The sequence below is a fragment of the Pinus tabuliformis genome, chromosome 2_2, assembly GCF_031772625.1.
Source record: "Pinus tabuliformis cultivar Carrire ecotype Pingquan chromosome 2_2, CPIR1, whole genome shotgun sequence".
In the NCBI taxonomy this organism is placed as follows: domain Eukaryota; kingdom Viridiplantae; phylum Streptophyta; class Pinopsida; order Pinales; family Pinaceae; genus Pinus; species Pinus tabuliformis.
The window spans coordinates 836,431,730-836,454,125 of NC_142300.1; the positions used below are offsets into that span (position 1 = coordinate 836,431,730).

Sequence of the window (22,396 nt, forward strand, 5' to 3'; positions counted from 1 at the left end):
TTCTGCTCCAAAAGGACCACACAAGAAAAAACTCAGAAACAAGGCCAAAGTCCTCTGCGTTCAAGAGCTACAGGTCTATTCAAAAGTGTCATGGAAACATTACAGAATTGTATGCTCAAAGTGTTGAGAGTTTGCGATAAAAAGACCACAGAGTTGTTTGCTCTAAAGTCATGAAAGCGACAGGAACATATTCGTTGTTTGCTCTAAAGTCATGAAAGCAACAGGAACATATTCTTCAAGATGCTGAAAACTTCACAGTGATACAAAAAGCCATAGGAAATAGCTCAGATCCGCACTGCTTTGTTTTTTTGCTGTCTGAAAATCCACTCAGCTGAATTGGAATGTAGGCTTTTATTTATGCTAGTCAAAATTCTGAATAGTTATGCCTCTTGGGAAAGGGAGGGCCGGCATGTAGGCCGACTTGTCTAGATTAATAAATATTGCTTCTAATTAAATTTTCTTCTTTCATCCACACTATTTCATAAGTTGAAGTCTTTTAGTCTTGATCCAGCTACTAGAGAAGATACTTATGATAGCTAGCAGAATCCTCTACGAGCCTTTGATACCTGTAGAATTTATAATATACTCTAGCTGGTACTATGAAATCTTTAATAAATTTGGCAGCATTCATATTGGTTGATATTAGTTATGGTAGTTGATCCCACTAATTCGTATATAAATTTGTGTAAATGAAGAACTCCATTCTCCCAAAATTGGCTGTTGTAACAATGACAGGACTGGAACAATGTTTATATCTGCAAAGGATGTGTCCTTGTAGCTACCAGAAGGATGTGTATTGATACACAGATTGTTTTCACCTCAACATTCATAGTTGGTGCCTTCAGTGTCAATTGCTTCATTTTTTCTTGGCAGAATCCTTGCCCTTGCTTTGTCATGAATCCTCTGCTTTGACATCAATGACAAATGTCTCAACATCATGTGCATCCATATGAAACCACACCATTTATACACAAATAAACAAATGTTCTCATTTATATAGCATGTAAGGCTGCACATAACCAAAATAACACACAGTGCAATCCATCTCTGGACTGCAAATACATAAAAAAACAGGTCCTAGATGGCCTCTTGCATCCAAAGAAAATCATGTTACAACAAATACCTACATATCATCAAAATCTTTTCCCATATTAGAATCTTCATCATCGATATCACCCTCTAAGCATTAAAATAAGATAGAAAATGTGTAAAGTTTTGTAGATGTTCTATGCTAAGAGCAATTTCACTTTTCTCACAGCAATCATACAAGTAGATAAGCAAAATGCAGATAGAACATATAAGCAGATCTTACAGAAGACAAATCAGAAACAAGAAAAATGTATGTGTTCGTTTCGGCGGTCAACAGGATGCTTCAACCAGCAAAGTCTCCTTTGGTCAGCCAGCCCAGCATGTGCCACAACAACCCTCCAACCAGTAGATGAGTCAACCCAAGTCAGTTCTACAAAAGTCAACGCTGTCCTGAAAAGTCAACGCAGGGGCAGCAAGCTAAAAGTCAATGCAGTAGCAAAACGGTCAACCCTTTGACCTCGATTTTTGTGCCAGGTAGTACGGCCTTCAAAAATCGAACCTCCCACAAGTTTTCAGCTTTGTTTGGACCAAGCGTTGACCAAAGTCAATGCTGGTCAAACTTCTGCGAAACCCTAGCAGTAGAAAAATCCTCTTCGTCCTTCCCACGTGTGGCTGAAATTCGTCCTCGAGGTAGCTCGTACTTTTTAGGATGAGAGAGGAAGATGTGAGTTGTGTTGTGATCAAATTCTCTCCAACTTTTCCTGTATATATATATCCATCAATGAGGGTGTGTGACACATCTGTTGGGCATGTGAGCCTACATTACAAAACTGGCTGACCTTGCACATATAATTTATTAAGAATAATAAATTCAAAATATAAGTTCTGCTCATCGGATTAAGACTATTTTTATATGGATTTTACACCTCTCAGAAAGAGGAATCCAACAAAAATATTAGCCTCTTAATCTGAGCATCAGAACATGGAGTTTGGACCTAGTTGTCCAAATTTAACACTCCCTCTCAACTAGGGAGAACTCCATCTATTAGTGCAATTAACATCGTGAGTCATCCCGCCGAAACTTGCTTTGCTGGCTTCTTTATTTAAGAACAGAAGTGGGTCAGTCACAAAGACATCATTCCCTGACTGACATAATCATTCCAGAGGTCCCAGACCTCACAAATCTTGATCCCAGATCAAGTGGTTGGACCATGCCATCCTAGATAGAGAGTACGGAAATCTCTGATGCGTCCATCAGTCTTTGCTAATAGTCTCTAGCTTTTCCACACCTCATTGGCCAAATGAGAGGTACTTCCCATGAGCCCTGAACTCAATGGGTAGGATGCATACGGGGCACAGATTAAATGAGTGGCAAACCAGCTCAATAATTACAAGGGTGGGGCAGAAGCATTATGAGTGCTTATAGCTCCAAGAAGCTATCCCCAAAGCCCCCCAGAGCTCCCAGAGCTCATCGTCCAACAGGACCCACATCATAGGGTCTTTCCACGACACCAAGACTCTCACGGAAGGTTAGGAACTTGACCTTCCCCAGGGGCTTAGTGAGAATATCCGCGACCTGCTCATCAGTTCCTATATGATCGAGCCTTACGGCGCCTCGCTGTACCATATCCCGGATAAAGTGGTACCTGATATCAATATGCTTGGATCGGTCGTGGAACACAGGATTCTCAGTCATACGAATCCCACTCTAATTATCACAGAGTATTACAGTGGTATCTAGCACATGTTGGAACAGCTCACTAAAGAGCTTCCTCAACCAAACTGCTTCACAACAGGCCATACTAGCAGCAATGTATTCGGCCTCCGCGGTGCTCAAAGCCACCGACTTCTGCTTCCTGCTCATCCATGAGATCGAAGCAGAACCAAGATTGAAACATCATCCAGATGTGCTCTTACGATCCACCACACTGCCAGCCCAATCGGCATCAGTATATCCCCGGAGTATCACACTCCCGGCAGTGTATCTCAGCCCATGGTTTATCGTGCCCCGAAGATATCTCAAAAGATTCTTGGCACCAACCCAGTGAAAATGATGAGGCTCAACCATCTGTTGACTCAAAGTATTCACTGCAAAACATATGTCCGGACGGGTGTTCACTAAGAACATCAAAGCTCCTATGAGTTGACGATACTCAGTAGGATTGGTCAAGATAGGCCCTGCAGCGCTGCCACTCAACTTCTTAAAGTTGAGTTCCATTGGTGTCGACACGGACTTACAGTCCACCATCCCAAATCTTTCCAGAAGCTTCACAATATACTTTCCTTGAGAAAGGAAAATCTCTCCAGGTCTCTGCCAGACCTCCAGGCCTAGGAAATAGTGCATCAGTCCTAGGTCTTTCATCTCGAACTCAACAGCAAGCTCCCTCTTACATTGATGAATGAGAGGGTCATCACCTGTCAGGAAGAGGTCGTCCACATACAGCACTAGAATGAGAGGCTTTCCTTCCTCAACCTTAAAGTAAAGGTTTGGATCAACATTGCTTCGAGTGAAGCCCAGCTTCATCAAGTAACTATCCATCCTCTCATACCAAGCTCTGGGTGCTTGCTTTAACCCATAGAGGGCTTTCTTCAACCTGCAGACATAAGTGTCTCGATCTTGAACTTCAAATCCCAGAGGTTGTTCTACATACACCTCTTCCTTTATTGCACCATGCAGAAAAGCGGTTTTGACATCCATCTGATGAAGACTCCATCCTTGCGTAGCAGCAAGGGCTATGATGGATCGGATGGTGGTATATCGAGCCACAGGTGCAAATATATCGTCATAGTCAATTCCTTCCTTTTGAGAGAAGCCACAGGCAACAAATCTTGCCTTAAACTTTTCAGCACTCCCATCAGATCCATGTTTAATCTTGTAGAGCCATTTAGCGGTGACAACAGATTTGTCCTTCGGTCTCGGGACCACATCCCAGACATCATTCTTCATAATAGCCTCATATTCTTCATGCATAGCATCCTTCCAGACTTGATGCTTGATGGCTTCCTCAAAAGATCCAGGTTCAGATTGTATAATAGTACTCATGGCAGCTAGATACCCTTGGTATCTACACGGCTTCTTGCTTTCTCGGAATGTTCCCCTTGGGGCAGCATGACCCTCAGCATCTTCGAGGGTGTCCCTGAGCCATGATGGCCTCTTTCCTAGAGAAGGGGAAGGATCAATAGGGTCCATTGGCCCTTCAACATCAGGCATAGTCTCATCCTGGGGTTCTTCCAGATTTCCAGGTCTTTCTTCATGGTTTTCTTCAGATCTAGGAAGATCTACTACTTTCTTCAGGGAAGCATCTTCGTCAAAAGTGACATCATGGCTTATCTCTACTTCCCTTTGACCAGGTACATAGACTCTATATGCCTTAGAAGTCTCACTGTAGCCCACAAACATTCCTTTCTTCCCAGTAGCATCCAGCTTCTCTTTTCTTTCGGCTCATGAAAATAGACAGGACATCCAAAAATTCTAAAATGTGAGACATCAGGTTTCTTACCAGAGAAAACCTCTTCGGGAGTTTTGGAGTCCAAATCGGAATGAGGGCATCGGTTTTGAATGTACACAGCAGTATTTGCAGCTTCTCCCCACAGAAACTTTGGAAGACCCTGGTCACATAGCATGGCACGGGCAGCTTCCACAATAGTCCTATTCTTGCGTTCAGCAACACCATTCTTCTCAGGAGTATATGCAGTGGTAGTCTCCCTCTTAATTCTAGCTTCTCTGCAAAAGTATTTGAACTCATTTGACTCATATTCAGTGCCATTGTCAGTCCTCAAAATCTTGATCTTCTTTCCGGTCATATTTTCCACCAAGGCTTTGAAGGTACGGAACCACATGAAAGCCTCATCCTTCTTCTTCAAGAAGTATATCCAGGTTTTGCGAGAGAAGTCATCAGTAAATGTCATATAGTAAGAACATCCCCCCAGGGATGTTACAGGCAACATACCGGAAAGATCAGAATGGACCAGTTGCAATATCTCAGATGTCTTTGTGACACTTGAGGGGAAAGGTCCCCTTGTATGTTTTCCTTCAGCACAGCCCTTACATACACCTTTATGATTATTTCCAAAATCAGGCATCCCTGTCACCACCTTCCTTGCTTCGGGAAGAGCCTTGTAATGAAGGTGTCCAAATCTTCGGTGCCATAGTTCGGTTTGATGGATAGTATCACAAGTCATAGCTCCCAATGGACTCCCTCCAACCTGGTAGAGTGTACCAACTCTAAAACCAATTGAGATAGCTTCCTTGAAGCTCTTCTTCCACATGAGTACCTTTCCATCAGAGAAAGTTACATTGAAACCTTTGTCTTCCATGGCAGATACAGACACAAGGTTTTTCTTCAATTTGGGTACATAGAGTACATCTTGTAGATGGAGGACTTGTCCTTGGGACAAGTGGAGGGTCACAGTCCCGGTCCCTTTCACAGGATAAGTGGCATTATCCCCAAGGATAATTTCTAGATTAGTATCCCTTTCAACCATGTCAGAAAGTGCTTCCTTGAATCCGGTGATGTGTCTTGAGGCACCACTATCGATTAGCCAGACATCCATAGTGTCGGGCGGAGATGCAGCTGAGAGAGCAGATATTAGAATATACTCATTTCTTTTATTAACAACATTAGACTCCTCATACCTGGTATTTCTGGTCCTTTTAGAAGGTGGATTGTTTCCTTCAAAGTGAGCCTTCCTCTTTCCTTTGGATTTGTCATTTCTTCGATTCCCATTCCTTCGGTTGTTGTTGTTGTCGTCACTATCGGGAGAATTCTTCTGGAAGGGGCATTCTCTAGCATAGTGTCCATTCCTATGGCAGGTGAAACATTTACCCTTCTTCTTTTGAGTCTTAGTCCTTCCTTTGTCCTTGGAACCACCAGAGTTCTTCTTTCGGGAATGAGCAACATAGGCAGCATTTCTTTCATTATCAAATTCCTTCATCCTTGTTTCTTCTTGCATACATCTAGACAGAAGCTCATCAAAGTTAGGGATGGTATTATTGTTGAGAATGGTAGTTGTGAATACTTGCCATTCATATGGAAGTCCTCCAAGTGCGGTGAGAACCATCTCATGATCAGTTATTGTCTCCCCAATAGCTAGCAGATTGTTCCTGGTTTCGGTCAACTTCATAAAGAAAGTTTGAATAGACTCGTCTCGGCCCTTCTTCATATTCTTCAACTTGTTCTTGAGGAATAGCACTTGGTTCACATTGTTTACTCGGAACAGAAGTATCAGTTTGTCATACATCTCCTTGGATGTGCCTAGTTCAGATATGTAGGCAACCGGACTCTTATTTATGGATTCCCTGATCAGCAGCTTTGCTTTGATTTCTCCCTTCGTATACTTGTGTTTAACAGCAGCAGAGGCATTTGATGGAGGTTCTTGAATCTTCCCTGTCACATGATCTAGGAGATCATGATCTTCTAATTTGAGATCTAATAACATCTTCCAGGCATGGAAGTCATCACTTCCAGTCAGCTTGTCATTCTCCCTGAATTCAAGCTTAGAGGAATCCATTTCCTTCGATGATGATTGCTATAGATAGAGTTTGTCTTCACCTCAGCTCTGATACCATGTAAAGTTTTGTAGATGTTCTATGCTAAGAGCAATTTCACTTTTCTCACAGAAATCATACAAGTAGATAAGCAAAATGCAGATAGAACATATAAGCAGATCTTACAGAAGACAAATCAGAAACAAGAAAAATGTATGTGTTCGTTTCGGCGGTCAACAGGATGCTTCAACCAACAAAGTCTCCTTTGGTCAGCCAGCCCAGCATGTGCCACAACAACCCTCCAACCAGTAGATGAGTCAACCCAAGTCAGTTCTACAAAAGTCAACGCTGTCCTGAAAAGTCAATGCAGGGGCAGCAAGCTAAAAGTCAATGCAGTAGCAAAATGGTCAACCCTTTGACCTCGATTTTTGTGCCAGGTAGTACGGCCTTCAAAAATCGAACCTCCCACAAGTTTTCAGCTTGTTTGGACCAAGCGTTGACCAAAGTCAATGCTGGTCAAACTTCTGCGAAACCCTAGCAGCAGAAACCCTAGCAGTAGAAAAATCCTCTTCGTCCTTCCCACGCGTGGCTGAAATTCGTCCTCGAGGTAGCTCGTACTTTTTAGGATGAGAGAGGAAGATGTGAGTTGTGTTGTGATCAAATTCTCTCCAACTTTTCCTGTATATATATATCCATCAATGAGGGTGTGTGACACATCTGTTGGGCATGTGAGCCTACATTACAAAACTGGCTGACCTTGCACATATAATTTATTAAGAATAATAAATTCAAAATATAAGTTCTGCTCATCGGATTAAGACTATTTTTATATGGATTTTACACCTCTCAGAAAGAGGAATCCAACAAAAATATTAGCCTCTTAATCTGAGCATCAGAACATGGAGTTTGGACCTAGTTGTCCAAATTTAACAAAATGCCTAGCATGTCAATTGAAAATCTTGTTTTAGTGATGGGTACATTTTTAGTAGGATCATGATACAGGTGTTTGACAACAAATTTCACTAACATCAAGGTACATAGAGGGCTTGGTGCTCTTGATTAAATACTAGTACCATAACCTATTACATGACAAAATCCAATGAAAGTGTTGTAGTCCCCCAATCCTGAAATCCCGAGAAACTGTTAAATCTGCTGGATTTTGAGTGGGATTTAAAATTCTGTTCCTCCATATGAAATCTAATGAGTTTGGAACCACTCTCAAACATCCTGAGTCATTTCATGGTAATGTTAAAAATTTAAGTAAAAAGATGAAAATGAAAGATAAAGGAGAATGTCACTTTAAAAATTTAACGTTACCATGAATGGCATAGCAATAGTAGGGCCATAGGCTTGAATATTGGTCACCTACTGTGGGCCAAATCCCTACTAAGAGAAAAAAAACAAAAAAAAAACCAAGCCCCACGTGCTACATTGTACGTGGCTTTACCAAACTGCTCGGTTCAAAATGGTCCAGGAGGTCGGTCCTAACTGGTTTTGCCCTCCAACCAACTGGTTCAAACCTGTTTGGTCCGGTTCTGATAACTCTAATAACTCTGGCTAGGACTTGACATCATTATGCTCAAATTTCCTATCCCTTAATCTTTAAGACACAATAATCATTAGGATCATCAATAGTAGCCAAAGGCATAATCATAAATACTAGTCATTCAATATATAAATATTAACAATAGTTGCCAAGGTTATAGTTAGCAATATTAACCTGTAGTCATTAAGTCTTATCAACAATGATTGGTGAGGATGTGATCGTCCATAATCAACAATGAACAATAACACCTAATCAATAATATCCAATTAGTAATACATGTACATCAAAGGGTCTTCTCACCCTATATGCCATGTGAGGAAAACACTTGCACTTTTCTTTCTAAATGCAAGTTAGCATCACATAGGAATTAGCAATGGGGAAATGATGAGTCGATCGCATCACAATTAGCTAATAGGTAGTTAGAACCAAAACTCGCACAACAATCACCATGCACTAGGGGTGGTATAATCCCGTCCCCAACCCCTCCCCCCTCTCAATCAAACAAGGATAAAAATTCCATATTCTTTTTCACACATAATTGATTTGTAAACTACCATGGATATTTCACTGGACAACAAATTTGACAAAATTATACTTAAAAATCCGAAATCTACACTAAGAGGGTTTATTTCTCTTTAGATTTATGGATTTGTAAATTACTACTTATTACATATGCATGCAAATTATAATTATGTAGAAAATAGAGAAGAACGCAATAAAAACTCACAAACGACAGAGATAAAACCTGGAAAATCCTTTTGGGATAAAAACTAGTTGGAAGGTGACGCTGCTTTGCTCTCTTTCTTTGAATAGAAAATGGCTGTAAGTACAAAGAATTATGGCCCGTGGGCTACTACAATGCACAAATCCTCTCTGTGTGCTCTCTCCTTATCGCTCTCGGCTACTTTGCTCGTCTATGGAACAAATTCACTCAAAAAATGGAACCTCTCTTCGTCTTAGTGGCTTGGTTATAGCACAACCTAATAACCTACTAGTGGTTAGGTTGACTCCTTCAACCCTTAACTAGAGCTACAATATTGACTCTTCTAGAGTCTTATTCATCATCATCACATGGCTAGCTCCTTTTCCACTAAAAAGGAGGATGATGTGGCATCCTTTCAAATTATGGTGGTCAATTTTGATAGGTCAACTTTTGGGAGACAAAACTTTCTCATATGAGCTTTGATTGAGGCGATTCTTGTGCCTTCGGAAAGGTATTGACATGTAGATTATGAAATTTAGGTCCATAATAAGGTTGAGACCACAAAAAATGTTCATTTAAGGCGTCATAATTGCTCTTGACGTTTTTGACCCGAAATTTTCCAAACTGGGACCACCTGTAAAAGTGGTCTTAGCATTGATTCCAACACTTTTCCTACTCCAAAAGCATCAAGATGGATGAAAAATAATGTAATGATCCAATCCTGATCACACCTACACATTTTGGGATGCTTCTGGTTGCCAAAAGCTTCTACGGAATGAGGTGAAGAAATTTTCTCTCTAACTTCTCTAGGGTGTACCATTTAGCTTTGCCTAGAAGCTGTCCTTTCAACCCAATCTGCCAAAGTTCATGCTGCTCATGTCTTGTAGTTTTGGACCTCTTCCACAAAATTGTTTTTTCAACTTTACTTGAGCATCTAGTGCCAAATCCTCTACAGATAATAGGACCTGTTCCTCTTCGTGATCTAACATGAAAGGCTCATAGAGTTTCTGATTCTCTAATTCATAATCGAGTAAATGTGCATGTATGGGGGTAGATTGAGTTTATAGGCGTTATCTCCCACCTTTTCTAGTATCTTGAAGGGACCATACCACAAAGCCTTCATTTTGTTACCAAGACCCTGTAACCTCTCCTTGTTCAACTGTAACTGTACTTTGTCCCCCACCTTGAACGACTTCTTCGTTGACATTTAGGCACCTTTGGGATGAATTTCCTCAAAGGGAAACCCAACTAACCTAAGGAAAACTCATCTCGCCCCAAAGTAGAATTTGAATTGGTCAAAGGAAAATTCAACTATTAATTTGCACAAATCATTATGGGCAAGAAATTATTAAAGTTTTTGAAAAATATATTTCATATTATTTTTAAGCGAAATTCAAATTTAAGAATTTCCCTCCAAAATTGCAAAGTCGACTTCTCTATCGAAGGATCTCAATCTCCCATCGAATAATTATATATTGAGATTATTGTAAGGCTCATGAAACCAAAGGACTCACATCTATTGTTTTATGAGTTTTGTAATTCCCTAAAGATTGCATGTGCATCTAAGGATCACATTTCTCTAAGGATAACATCTATCTGGGGTTCGTTGTTTTGTAGCTTGCTCCATACAATGGCTTGATGATTCCGTGGCTCACAATGACAATGATTTGTATATCTGTGGTTTGTGTTATTTATGGCTTCGTATCGTTCTCCCTGTGGCATCACATGGCTTGCATACTCTATAGTGGTTAGACATAATGGATGGTTCGTATATTCTACAATATGGCTCGTAGATCCTATAGTGATTTGACAATATGTATGGCTTGCATTTTAGATACCTTGAGGCCGCATTTGATTACATTCAGTAGCTTGCACTCATTCTATACAGAGGTTCACATTTGATTACATTTAGTAGCTCGTACTCATTCTATACAGAGGGCAACATTCGATGACATTTAGTAGCTTGCTCTCATAATAGTCAGAAGCTTGCATTCTATATGGAGGGCTACATTTGATTACAGTGAAAATATATTTATATTTTTGGCTCGTGGTTCGACTCTAAGATCACTCTCATTACCAGTGTGGAAAAAGTTTGCAAAAAATCGCGATTTAATCCTAAAAATGCGATTTTTTCAACTAAATGATTTAATCCCTTGACTTTTTGGCAACTTTTTCAGAAAGAAAAAAAATCGCGATTTAATCGTTATACTCCCGATTTAATCGGGAGTTGACTCAAAGAGTCGACCGCCCTCCCAGGCTGTATCGGGAGTTGACCCAAAAAGTCGACCTCCCTCCCAGGCTGTATTGGGAGTTGACCCAAAAAGTCGACCTCCCTCCTACGCTGTGGATAGGACAGAGGCCACCTCAAAAAGTCAGCAAAAGTGTTTTTTGCCGACAAAGTGTTTTTTCTACAATTTTAAGGTGTTTGGATGTTAGCATGATCCACCAGTGTGGTAGGGGAATGTTGAGGCATGAAAGAAATTTTGTGACTTTGTCAGGGGCATTCCTGATGGGTTGGAGGATTTCCAGATATTTTGTCCTTATTTGTTTTGGTAAATTAAAGACTTTTTATATTAACATACAATAGTGTGCATTGTCACACTCTGGCTTCACTGCCTCAAAATTAAAGTTTCATTGTTTGATGATAAAGCCAAAAAAACCTTTGCTTGACAACATCAGTCTCAATCCTTGTCCATACTAGCTAGACTCTGCCTTACCATGCTTGACCATATCATAGATTCAGTTTTAGGATTTGATATTTACTGATTACAGAGCAGAATAAAATAACAAAATTTTCAAATCTCTGAAAGGACTACTGGGCATACCCATAGAGCCCACTATAATCTTTAAACTAGAAAACTAATCATCAAACCAAATCCTATATATATGTTTTCGTAAGCAAAGTTTAAGGCTATCCCAAATCAAACAGCTAAAAGAAATATCAGAATGCTTAACTGAGTTGGCAGCATTTTCGTCCAACAAACATAGGGAATGTGTCGCTTGATTGGTTGCTTTGAACTGTTGCAGAGCCCTCATTCCATCTTCCACATCAGTTGGTCCTTATCTCTTGGAGCAGGTAGTTCAGGTAATTATTTGTCTCCAGAGCATGCTTCTGCTATCAACTTTTTCTCCAGGAAGCTCACATGTGTTGCCGAAGTTGGTAGGTATCCTTCAGAGAATGGAAGCACTCATTGATGGCAATCCTGATGTAGAGTCTTTAGGTTGTTTGTTATGCCAAGAATCCCATGAGGACATACTTTACCATCCACTGGGAATCTATAGGCACCTTGAAGACATTCTGATATCCTGGAATATTTTTTGGGTTGTCTGGTGAGAATCAGAAGGGTTCCTCATCTCTTCTTTAGTCTGTTGTTCCTTCATAATTCTGCCGTCATGCTGCCAAGTGTAAATTTGAGGTGTTGGATGGAAAACTAAATGCCCGTTCATGTCTTCCCACTAGATCTTCATACTTGAAGAGTGGATGATAGATGACCTCAGTTCTTCCCACTAGGATGCATGTTAGTGGCCTCAAAACCACCACCCTAGAGTTTCTCTTGTGCCCAAAACATTTAGAGGAGGTGATACCATCTATGATGGGCAGTAGCAACATAGGACAGAGGCCACTTCTTCCCTCGACTTCTAGAGGACGATTGAGTCCATTTGTATCCCCAGGGGCAGGGCCTTCTTCCTCTAGAGGAAAAGGCAAAGCCATTCCCTATTCCCGTAAAAGGGGAAGAGGATCTCAGTGACTAATTACTTTATGACTTTTAGATGACTCATGATATACATTTATTATATTTTTTGTTGATATTTTGACTCTTGAGAGTTGAGACTCAGAGAAGACTCAAGATTCAGGAGTTGATTCACTATTTTGATATGTGATGTAGCACTAGACCTCATATACATATTATATATTAGCTTTCTTTACATGTTTATGTGGAAATGCATTTATTTGATGTTGTGGATACTCTAGATGTTAAAACAAATAAAAAAAGAATAATTTTGTGTTTTTTATAATTTTGTCGACTTTTTAAAAAAACTCCCAACTTTAATGAGTTTTTCAATTTTTGGACCCTTTCCGAATTAATCTCGACTTCGACTTTTTCCACATTGCTCATTACAGTGGCATCATATTTATCTATACAATCGCCAATGGCTCGCTTTGTGGACTAAAGAGTGACATGCATACATTACAATGAATAAATTACAGTGGCTGGTATGGCATTCTTATATGGTCTAGTGGCTCTCATATTTGTACTTGTGGCTTGATTACAATGGTTCGATCTCTTGATATCTCTATGGTTCGATTCCTTGACCATTATATATATTGTTGTATGATCTCTATGGTATGGCACATCTCTCTTAGTATGATAGAGAGTAACCTTGTTCATATGGTAGTAATGATACATATGTCATATGACTCTCATGAAACGATGATAGTGGCCCTATTATCTTGATACATGATTATGAAAGTAGTAGAGCAATAATCTTGATTTGATAATGATACTATGACCACTATGATCTATAAGGCAATGACCATGATATATGATGACAGTGATCCTACATGGTAGTATCTTTGATATGACTGACTTTGATGACAATAACTATGATACAACATGGCAATATCTCGATTGGAAGTACCCCTATTTGTTATGGCAGTGATTGGTAGTGACCCTATTTGTTATGACAATGATCTTGTTGGATTGATAGTGACATAGATATGACAATACCCTTGATGAAAATTATTACATGATGGATAACAGATATAATATTGTATATGACAGTGATATGATAGAAGCTCTCTTGAACTTGTCTTGTTTTGTTCACAAAGTAAGTTGTGAATTGACTTAGGTTGGCCCTGTTACTGCTCAAACTAGCAGGGGGTTTGAAAGGGACTCCTAAGGGGAAACTACTAGATCAAAGGGCAACGATGGAGGCTTAGCTCACTGTCACCTCAGCTAAGACTCCCTACCCTTTACGCATTTTCATTGATGGGAGGATACCCGGTATATAGAAAGTCACTTGTGATGGATGAATCAACAAATCGATGTGAAGTGACCTTTATAATCCATTTCCTATAAGGGGGTTAAGAATAGAGCTTTCTTGCTTGTTAAGCAAGGTACCAAGATTTATAGGATAAGGAGGTGAAGATTTGAGGGTTAGGTTAGAGGAATATGCCTTATGAAGGGGTTTCCCAATCCTAAAATCCTTATTGGACTTGAATTCCCGAATGGTTCTCGAAGATTTGATTTTTCAAAAGTGTGGGACCACACGGGACCAAGTGGACCCAACCTAGGTTAAGGGGGAAGAATCTAGTGACCAATGATGTTCTTAACCTAGACAAGGAGGGGGAAAGGATCAAAGTAAGAATTTTCACTTAAAGGTGTCAAAGTGATCCTATGGGGCACTAGCCTTGGGAACACTAGGGCAAAGTTTGATCTCAGAGCTAGGGCTTGGGTTATCTCACAAATTGACTATTGGAATGGCTTCAAAATTGGAGAAGGCCTTGAGGACACACCAACGCAGGAGGGGCTAGGAGATCGAACATTTTCTTATGCTATTTCGTCTGGAAAATGATGTCCTAGGTGACCCAACTTGGCTAGACCTAGAAGAGAGAGGGAAAGGTGAAGAAGAGTATTCGTTGAGTGACCAGCTATTGGAGGATCAGTGCGTTAATCCTTGGGGAGAATGAAGTCTAGGATAATGATGAGAAAGGACCTTGTATTTCAGTCAAGGAGGTCATAAGGATTTCTTCGCTCAACCTTTAGGGCAAGAGGAAGAGACCTCAAAACTTTTATACTTCGCTTGGCAAAGGAGATGGCTTCTCAAGATCAATTCCCTGATGGAATTATCCTTAGGAGATTTCATTCACATACATGGCCCAAACATCAAGAAATGCTATATACAGAAACAATAATTCCACAAATTTGCAATTATGCAATGCATCAATTAGCTCTATTATAGCGAAAATCCCATTCAATGCATATGACAAGAGTAAAACAAGAATACCATTAAAAGTGTGTACTTACATGTAATAGAACATATCCAATCATCAACATTTGACAATAAATAAGCTCCAAGATAGAAAACACCCCAATCCAAACACCAAAATTCATCCATGCTCCAATTCTTCATCCTAGAAAAAGTGCAAAATTCTCTAAAGAGAAGAGAGATCCAATCCAAAGTGATGATGAGAAAATGAACTCATCTCACTTGTATTTATACACTAGGAGTTCGAATTAGTCCTTTAGGCCTACATAAGCCCTAAAATAAAATAATGTGCTAAAACTAACTTTTGGTGACAAGCTCACCAAATTAGCTCATAAATGAAATAACAAGCCTCTCAAGAGGTCAAATGATAAACAATACATGTTGTAGGGCCCTCTAAGAGGCCTGAAGAGGTCCATAGGTGCCATAATGAAGAATAGGACTCTCAAAAGTGATGGACAAAGGGGTGGCACCTTGTTCTCCAAACAATAAACCTGTGGTGCTCCCAGTGGGTGTGGGGTCACAATAATAACTTCATGGTTCTCCAAATGAGTCGAAGATGCCTGTAGACCACCAGTAAGGGCTCGGATGATGGTGTAGGTGATGCCACATCATCATACAAGTTCTGGGTCAGCTGCCAAGTGCGTGGTACATCTATGGGGCTGGTTGGGCAAAGGTGAACGAGGTGCATATTCCTCGTCCAATAGGTAGATCTTGAGCCAATCTATGAACATATTTGGGGATCCATGGAGTGCTGTCTATTGCTATGGAGGCCCATGTCTCTCAACACACACCCTACATGTGCCAATATACCTCTCTGGAGGGTTAGGACCTTGTATAGGGAGACCAAACCCAAGATGGAGACCACCTGCAATCTTGCATAAGATCCAATGCGTCCCCTAGCCTTCCAGTACAACAAGTCATCAAAGAAATCGAGTAAAAGAGCTTACAAACCATGGACCACAGGTGGGGACTTCATAATGGCCTGCCCTTCCATAATGGGCTTTGGCATGTGCTAATGTCTACAAACTCCAAATGGGGTTAACCAAGTATCCCATTAGGTAGTTTCTACTTTTAAAGGGGATAATATGTCCAAGGTACATCCTTTAAAAGGTGGTGGCATGTGATAAAGAGGTGAGTGGAATAGGGAATGAGAAGGGGCATCCCTGGGCCACATCCTAGGGTACAAGGGTAGCTAATAAAAGGGAAGCCCACACTTGGGTATATAATATATAAGAGGGAGCAATCATGGTACATGAGGTGCCCCGACCTTGATTTTTCCACCCTTATTTATATGCCTTTTGCCTTTTTATGATTTTTCTTTAATTAACTGCTCAGGGCTCAAGGGATAAGAGCATGATGTGTAAGATATAATAGTGGCTACCCCCTTTAAGGTATGGTGGTTCATTGCCTACCAGGGGTTGGGACAATCATGGGTTCCTGAATGATAAAGGAGGCTCATCTAGGGCCTGTAGGAACCAGGGTGATGGCCATGATGATGGGGCAAAGCTCATGTATTGACTTTTGCCCATGTGCTAAATGTGTTCGTCCCAACCATCTTTTGCAGTTTTTTGGTACATCTTCCTGTTGAATGTGGCCAATGATGCTTTTACTTTTCTTTTTTGCTACATCAACATCCGGGGCATCATTTTAGGCCCGACCCAAGGTGTGGGCAAGGGGAAGATGAAGGCTAACCTTATGTGGACCCAGTGGAGGAATTTGGACCCAGGTGGGAGAGATGATGAATGGGGTTATAATGAGTGGAAGGGGAGTGATATAAAGCGAACTTGGAACCTTTCTTTGCCAATCTGGTTATGCCAGGTCATGTGGATGAGGGAGCGTGACCACACAACCGAAATCGGGGTTTCCCATGTAGTACCATCCCTAAAGCCCAAAGGCGAGTAAAAGAGATCCCACGGGACTAGGGTCCAAGGTTAACATCCAAAATAGGTCTAGGGGACAAGAGCACAGACCTAGCCCACTCTTTTTGCTGACCCCCAACATTAATCCACACCTAGAAGTATCCATGATAAGCAAACTACAATTCTTAATTACCAAATGACAAGGCATACCTTTAGGTTTGGGAGGCCCACCTTCAAACATACAATCATAACAGTGAGGGACCACATAGCTGGCTCAGGTGGCGGAGAAATGGCACAACAAGCTAGTTGGTGGCTGCAAGGGGCTACTGACTGAGGACCATCTTGGAGAAGATTTTTCTCCTAGGGATATCACCAACAAAATGGTGGGTAACAGGCCCCACACTGATGGGTACAAAATCCCAAGCTTGGGTTCCAAGCCCACAAAGCACTTTTTTGGCGCTCCAACCTCCAAACCCCAAACCCTTGGGCTTAGAGCTAGCAAATTTCAACACGGATGAGGGGCCAAACCTTATGGCAACAATGAGGAAGGGTTGCAACTATCACCTCAACAACCTGCCTCCTACTGTTTAGTGGGATTTCAACCACAAGAGATGCTTCCCCATGCCACTTATAAGGCACTCTAATACTAGGGCTCAAGACGACTTATTTTAAAGGTCCAAGGATGGATAGAGGGCTTGACAGGGCCAAAGATGACTTGGATATTCGAAAGTAAGGTTCAAGCTCTCTATGGTTAGACCAATAACAAGGATGCTATAAGTTAGGGTTTGAATGATGTTCAATATTAGGGCATGCAATGGCATGTAGTGGCCTTAGAAAACCCCTACAAATGATGTTCAACAAGAAGGAAACAAGAGTTTCCAGTAGAGACTAGGGCTTACTCAAGCAAACAAGTTCTAAGGTTGTGAGATGTGCATAAACAATAAAGTGAGGTGACGTTAGCCCTTCTAGGGCATGCAAGACCATCTATAATGTTAGATTTTGCTTTGAGAGGGTTTAGATAAATTGACCTACATTTTAGAGATACTCCTATACAATAAAATAACACTCTACACACAAATTTGCACCTAAAACCCTAGAGGCTACACTAGCCATCTAGGAGAGAGAAAATTTTAGGGTAATTTATTTAGTTTAGAGATTATCAAAACACTTATAGACTAGTGCCTCAACCTACAACGAAAAATGGAGTCTTAATGGAGCAAAATACCAAGGAAGGACCTTGATATAATAAGGGGCCACTTGCAAAACCCTAGTTACTTTTCTTACGAGGGAAGAAATTAATTATAAGGTTTGCACACTAGGAGTTTTCTTATAGGCTATGAAGAATACAATTTTACATGCAACTATGAAGCAACATTTCACCAATTATAAGCATTTAGACATGGAACAATAGAAACCCTACTTAAAACATTTAAAGCATGCAAAATATCAATTAACAACAATAAACTTACAAAGTTTTCCACAATAGCACTTCATTCAATCCCAAAATATTGTCTCCAAGCAAAAGTCACATCCATAAAAGATCACATTATGCCCAAGTAGCGAATAAGGGAGCTAGTTCACACTCTTTTTAGAGAGGCCAAAATGACATGTGTGATGATGAAATAAGAAATGAGGGGAGGCTCTATTTACATGAGCCTTATCCCACTCACTTTACAAGTAAAATGATCTAAAAGCCCTAAAGACAAATTCACTTTTGAGTGATTCATAAGAGAGAGGTTACAAGTCGACCTCATACCTCAAAAACAAGACAAAAATGCCATAGAAACCAACACATGTGGGATTAAATGTTCCAATAGTATGATGTCACCCTCCAATGAGCTCAGTAAGCCCTCAAATTGTGAGACAAGGGGTAAGGAGTGCTCCATATTGCAAGAAGTGCCTCAAGGATCATTTGCAAGCCATCAAAAGTCTCCATGCCAACATATCATGCCCAAATGTGTCCTATGTCACCCTCATAAGAGAAAAAAGAATGATGTGGCACCACATATCTCAAGCGCTGATGCTGCATGGTGATGTACAAGCCCTCCCTTGTCATCTCAAGGAAGATGATCATCATCTAGGCTTTAGATCAAGTGATTCCCATCAAACAGTGTCAAGGCTAGCTTGGGGGCATCCTAGGTCCACTAGGCACTTCATCAATATCTCCAATGCTAAGCATCATGGGCTCATCGCTTTAGCATCTAGGGGTCCCTTGGGGTGTCAAGCATCATGTGAAGTCCTCAAATAGCCCAACGCTCTATTTTGGGTAGAGAACACTACACCATCAAAGTCAATATCTCTCTCCGCTTTGTTTTGGGTAGGGAAGCCTTTGTTGTTGTGATGTGGACCACATGACAAAACCTCCCCAAGATCAAGTGTAAATCAACAATCCTTAGGTAACTAAAACCATGGATGCATCATTGTGGGCCATACTTATTGTTACGGGCACAACCAGTACTTCACACAAGGATCACCTTCAAATATATAACTAGACCAAGTCTTGTATAGGTGTTCCCTCTCTTATGTTAGGGATGACTAGATGGATATCCTTATTAGGTGTTTCCAACTCCAAGATGATGTGAGAGGTACCAGGTTAACCCATCATTCCATAGGTGCATGTGTAGATGGTGGTAATGGAGTGGGCATGACTTCAATGCAAGGTGCCATAGCCAAGTGACCAGCTAATGGTGCTTCAACATCCTAGGTGTGTAGATGTAAAGAGGGAGCAATTGTGGAGGCATTAGTTACCCCTTTCCTTGACCTGCATTTCCCACCTCTCTGGTATGCCTCTTACTTCGTTATGATAATGCTTTGATATGGGTGCATAGCTTAGGGGCCCAAGCTTGCATTTGAGAGATTTTGCATTTATTACCCCTTAAGGTGAGGTGGTTTATTGCTCATTAGGGTTGGGACAATACAAGGGTTCCTTTTGATGAATGGAACATGAAGTGCTCTAGGAACTTGGGGATGGCTAATGAGGGGGGTAGAGCTCATGCTAGGCTTTTGCCCACACGCTAATTTCTGTCCCAACTCGTTTTTGCATTTTTATCTTTTTCTTTCATCGTAGCTTTCTTTGCTTTTATCTTTCTTTTAGCTGCAACAACCTCTGAGGCAATCGTTTTTGGCCCAGTCCCAAGGATGAGTATGATAAAGTGCCAATCCCCATGACCAATGACCAACAACCCAAAGAATGGATATAGAATGGTGGAAAGTGGTAAGTATGGAATAACATGGGCATGCTACCTCAACCAGAGCCTCTCTAGCAGTGCCTTTCCTATAACCTTAAGGCCTCGGAGGAGGTCCCACTAGACTAGGATCAAAGATTAACAAACCAGTTGAAGTCAGGGAACAAGAATACGGTCAAGATTGGTTAATTGTCCAGATCACCCCTCAATTCATATTAGTGTGCTCCAAAACAATATGGAAAAAGAAAACTCATGATTACAAAATGGTAGAAGTACCTACCAATGGATGGGCCACCTTCAAGAAGGAATGGCGGATGGGAGAAAGGAATTTGACTGGAGCATATATGTGGAGGGTCCATGGCATCATGTCGAGTGCTGATTTATAGAGCTGCTGGCTGGCTGGCTGGCTGTCCAAGGACGAGATTTTTTTTTCTTATGGTTACCCACTTTTTGGTGGGTAAGAGGTACCATAGCCTGAAGGTCATGCCTCTATTCTCAAGCCTATGCCAAAGTTAGCTCTGCTTCCTCCAGGATGCTCAGCAATCTGCTACTGTCCTTCAAATTAGAAATTGGTTCTTCTCTTCAGGGTCCTTGTGGATTTAATTTAGAATTTTTGTTGTTATCCATATAAGTGATGCATAAGAGTTCCCAAGAATCTAGAATAGGACATTTAATCCATTGCATGAATATTTGTCGACAACTAGGACTGTCAACAATAAATCCTTTCTTGATGAATGTGAACATGTTAATGCTTCTTTCTGCATGTATTTGCTTATGCCTTCCCAGGTGCTGCTTTTGTTGTTGTGTGTAGGAGACACGTTACTATTCCTCGGAATGGTATCAGATGGGGATAGATTGCCTGTGTGTAGCTTGGAGCATATCAAAGCTATGCAAATAGGGAGACATGGAATCTCAGTACAGTGCTAGTGCTCAGCATCAATGAAAAAAAGAAACTAAAACTGAACGAAATCCAAATTTTAAAAGAGTAAAAAGGAAAGAAGTTAGTCAATTCTAGTTTTAGATCTACTCCTAGAAACATGCTTGAGGTCGGGTTTAAAAAAAAAAGTACAAGCAGAGTAATTTTAGAAGCCATTGAAGGTGATGATTTTCCTCGGTATAAAACAGAAAGTCGCAAGTCTAGTTTCAAACAGAATTTTAATTATTATGACTAATGACATCGCAGCAAAATGCTATTTCTTTCTTGTTAAAAATTTGTATCCCATCGTAAAAAATGCTGAAAGATGGGCTATTTTGAGAATATGTCAAATGTTATATCTACAACATTTCTCTTTTCTCTACCGTCCATGCTTTTATTGCTTACAGTAATTTTCTCTGATCATGCATTGTGTGGTTATATTTCTGATGTATGAACTGTTAGCTACTAATATTTGGGAAGGCATTATCACTGTTGAAAACATTATATAAAAATTATGCACTCCTTTTCTCACTCCCTCCTCCATGAGTGAAGGGGTCACCCACCAGCTGGTATCAGGCAGGTGGATGTGAAGGTTTGTGTAATCTATGATGCTCCAGGCAAAGAGGGATACCTCCATAGAAGCGGCCAGCTTCATAAATTTGGAGTAAACAAACCTTTCTGAATATTTCTGTGTTGGGCTCTGGTACCATTACTTAAGTTTGTGTTCTGGTTTATGTTTGAGCAGGTGCGTGAAGTTGCAGAAGAGGACCTGATAGTTGTTCCGCATGGTTCACAAAATGTTAACCTTCTTTTTGCTCGCAAAGGGGCTGTTGTGATCGAGGTAAGAGGCCTTTCTTTTACTTTGACATTTTTATTTTCTCTGTTGAGGTCAAGTACACTAAATTCAATATTCTATTTAGACTTACAAATTTTTATCATTTGATAGTTTTTAGTCTATTCAGGCCTGCAGGCGTTCTATAGATTTTGTTTTGCAATTTTGGTTACTTCTAATGATTGTTTCAACTGCAGGTTTTTCCTTATTTATATTACACAACGGCTTTGAGGAACTATACACATGCAGCACAATTGCATGTCTATCCACTTCTTGGAGATATTCCGAAAAAGAGCTTCTTCTTGCATCCCCTATCTATTGTGGGTTGGGATTTTTGCTTTGAGAAATTTCGCTGGTGTAAATATTATTCACGTAAACAAGTTGTTCATGCTGACATTGAAGAGCTAAAAAAATTGCTACATCAGATCAAAGAAGATAGTTCAAGGTGGAGAGTATGATATTTTTTCTAATTGTAATTTTTAGTGTTCTTTGATTGCATTGCTGCTTCCTAGTAGTCTTGTTTTAATCTGGTGGTCTCTCGGTAATTCCTCAAGTCATTTTTATCATGCATCTTACATAGTAATTACTTATTTGTTCTTTCTTGTAAAAATGATTCTGACATTCCAAATAATATAATAATATACACAACTAACAATTTCCTTCAAAATTGGTGGCAAAAGATAAAGGGCAACCACCAAGGGGTCACTATAAAGAAGGCATTCACAATTGTCATCTTGAAATTGGCAAAACAACAAACCAAAGTAGGGTATTAAACATATAAATTCCATAGCATCTAGAAATGGTATCATTGGCACAAGGCCAAGTATTAGAAAATCGAAGTTTGCGT

General features: G+C 40.4%; 1 protein-coding gene across 1 annotated transcript in view; it reads left to right on the top strand.

Moving 5' to 3' along the window:
- The window catches only part of LOC149195574 (uncharacterized), a 142,598-nt gene extending 120,551 nt beyond the window's left edge, over positions 1–22,047 (top strand). Inside the window, exons 5-6 of the mRNA XM_089405362.1 lie at positions 21,463–21,558; positions 21,747–22,047. Coding sequence (XP_089261488.1) covers positions 21,463–21,558; positions 21,747–22,007 — 357 coding nt within the window. The 3' untranslated portion in view covers positions 22,008–22,047. The remainder of the gene's footprint in view (positions 1–21,462; positions 21,559–21,746) is intronic.
- Positions 22,048–22,396: the final 349 nt, after the last annotated feature.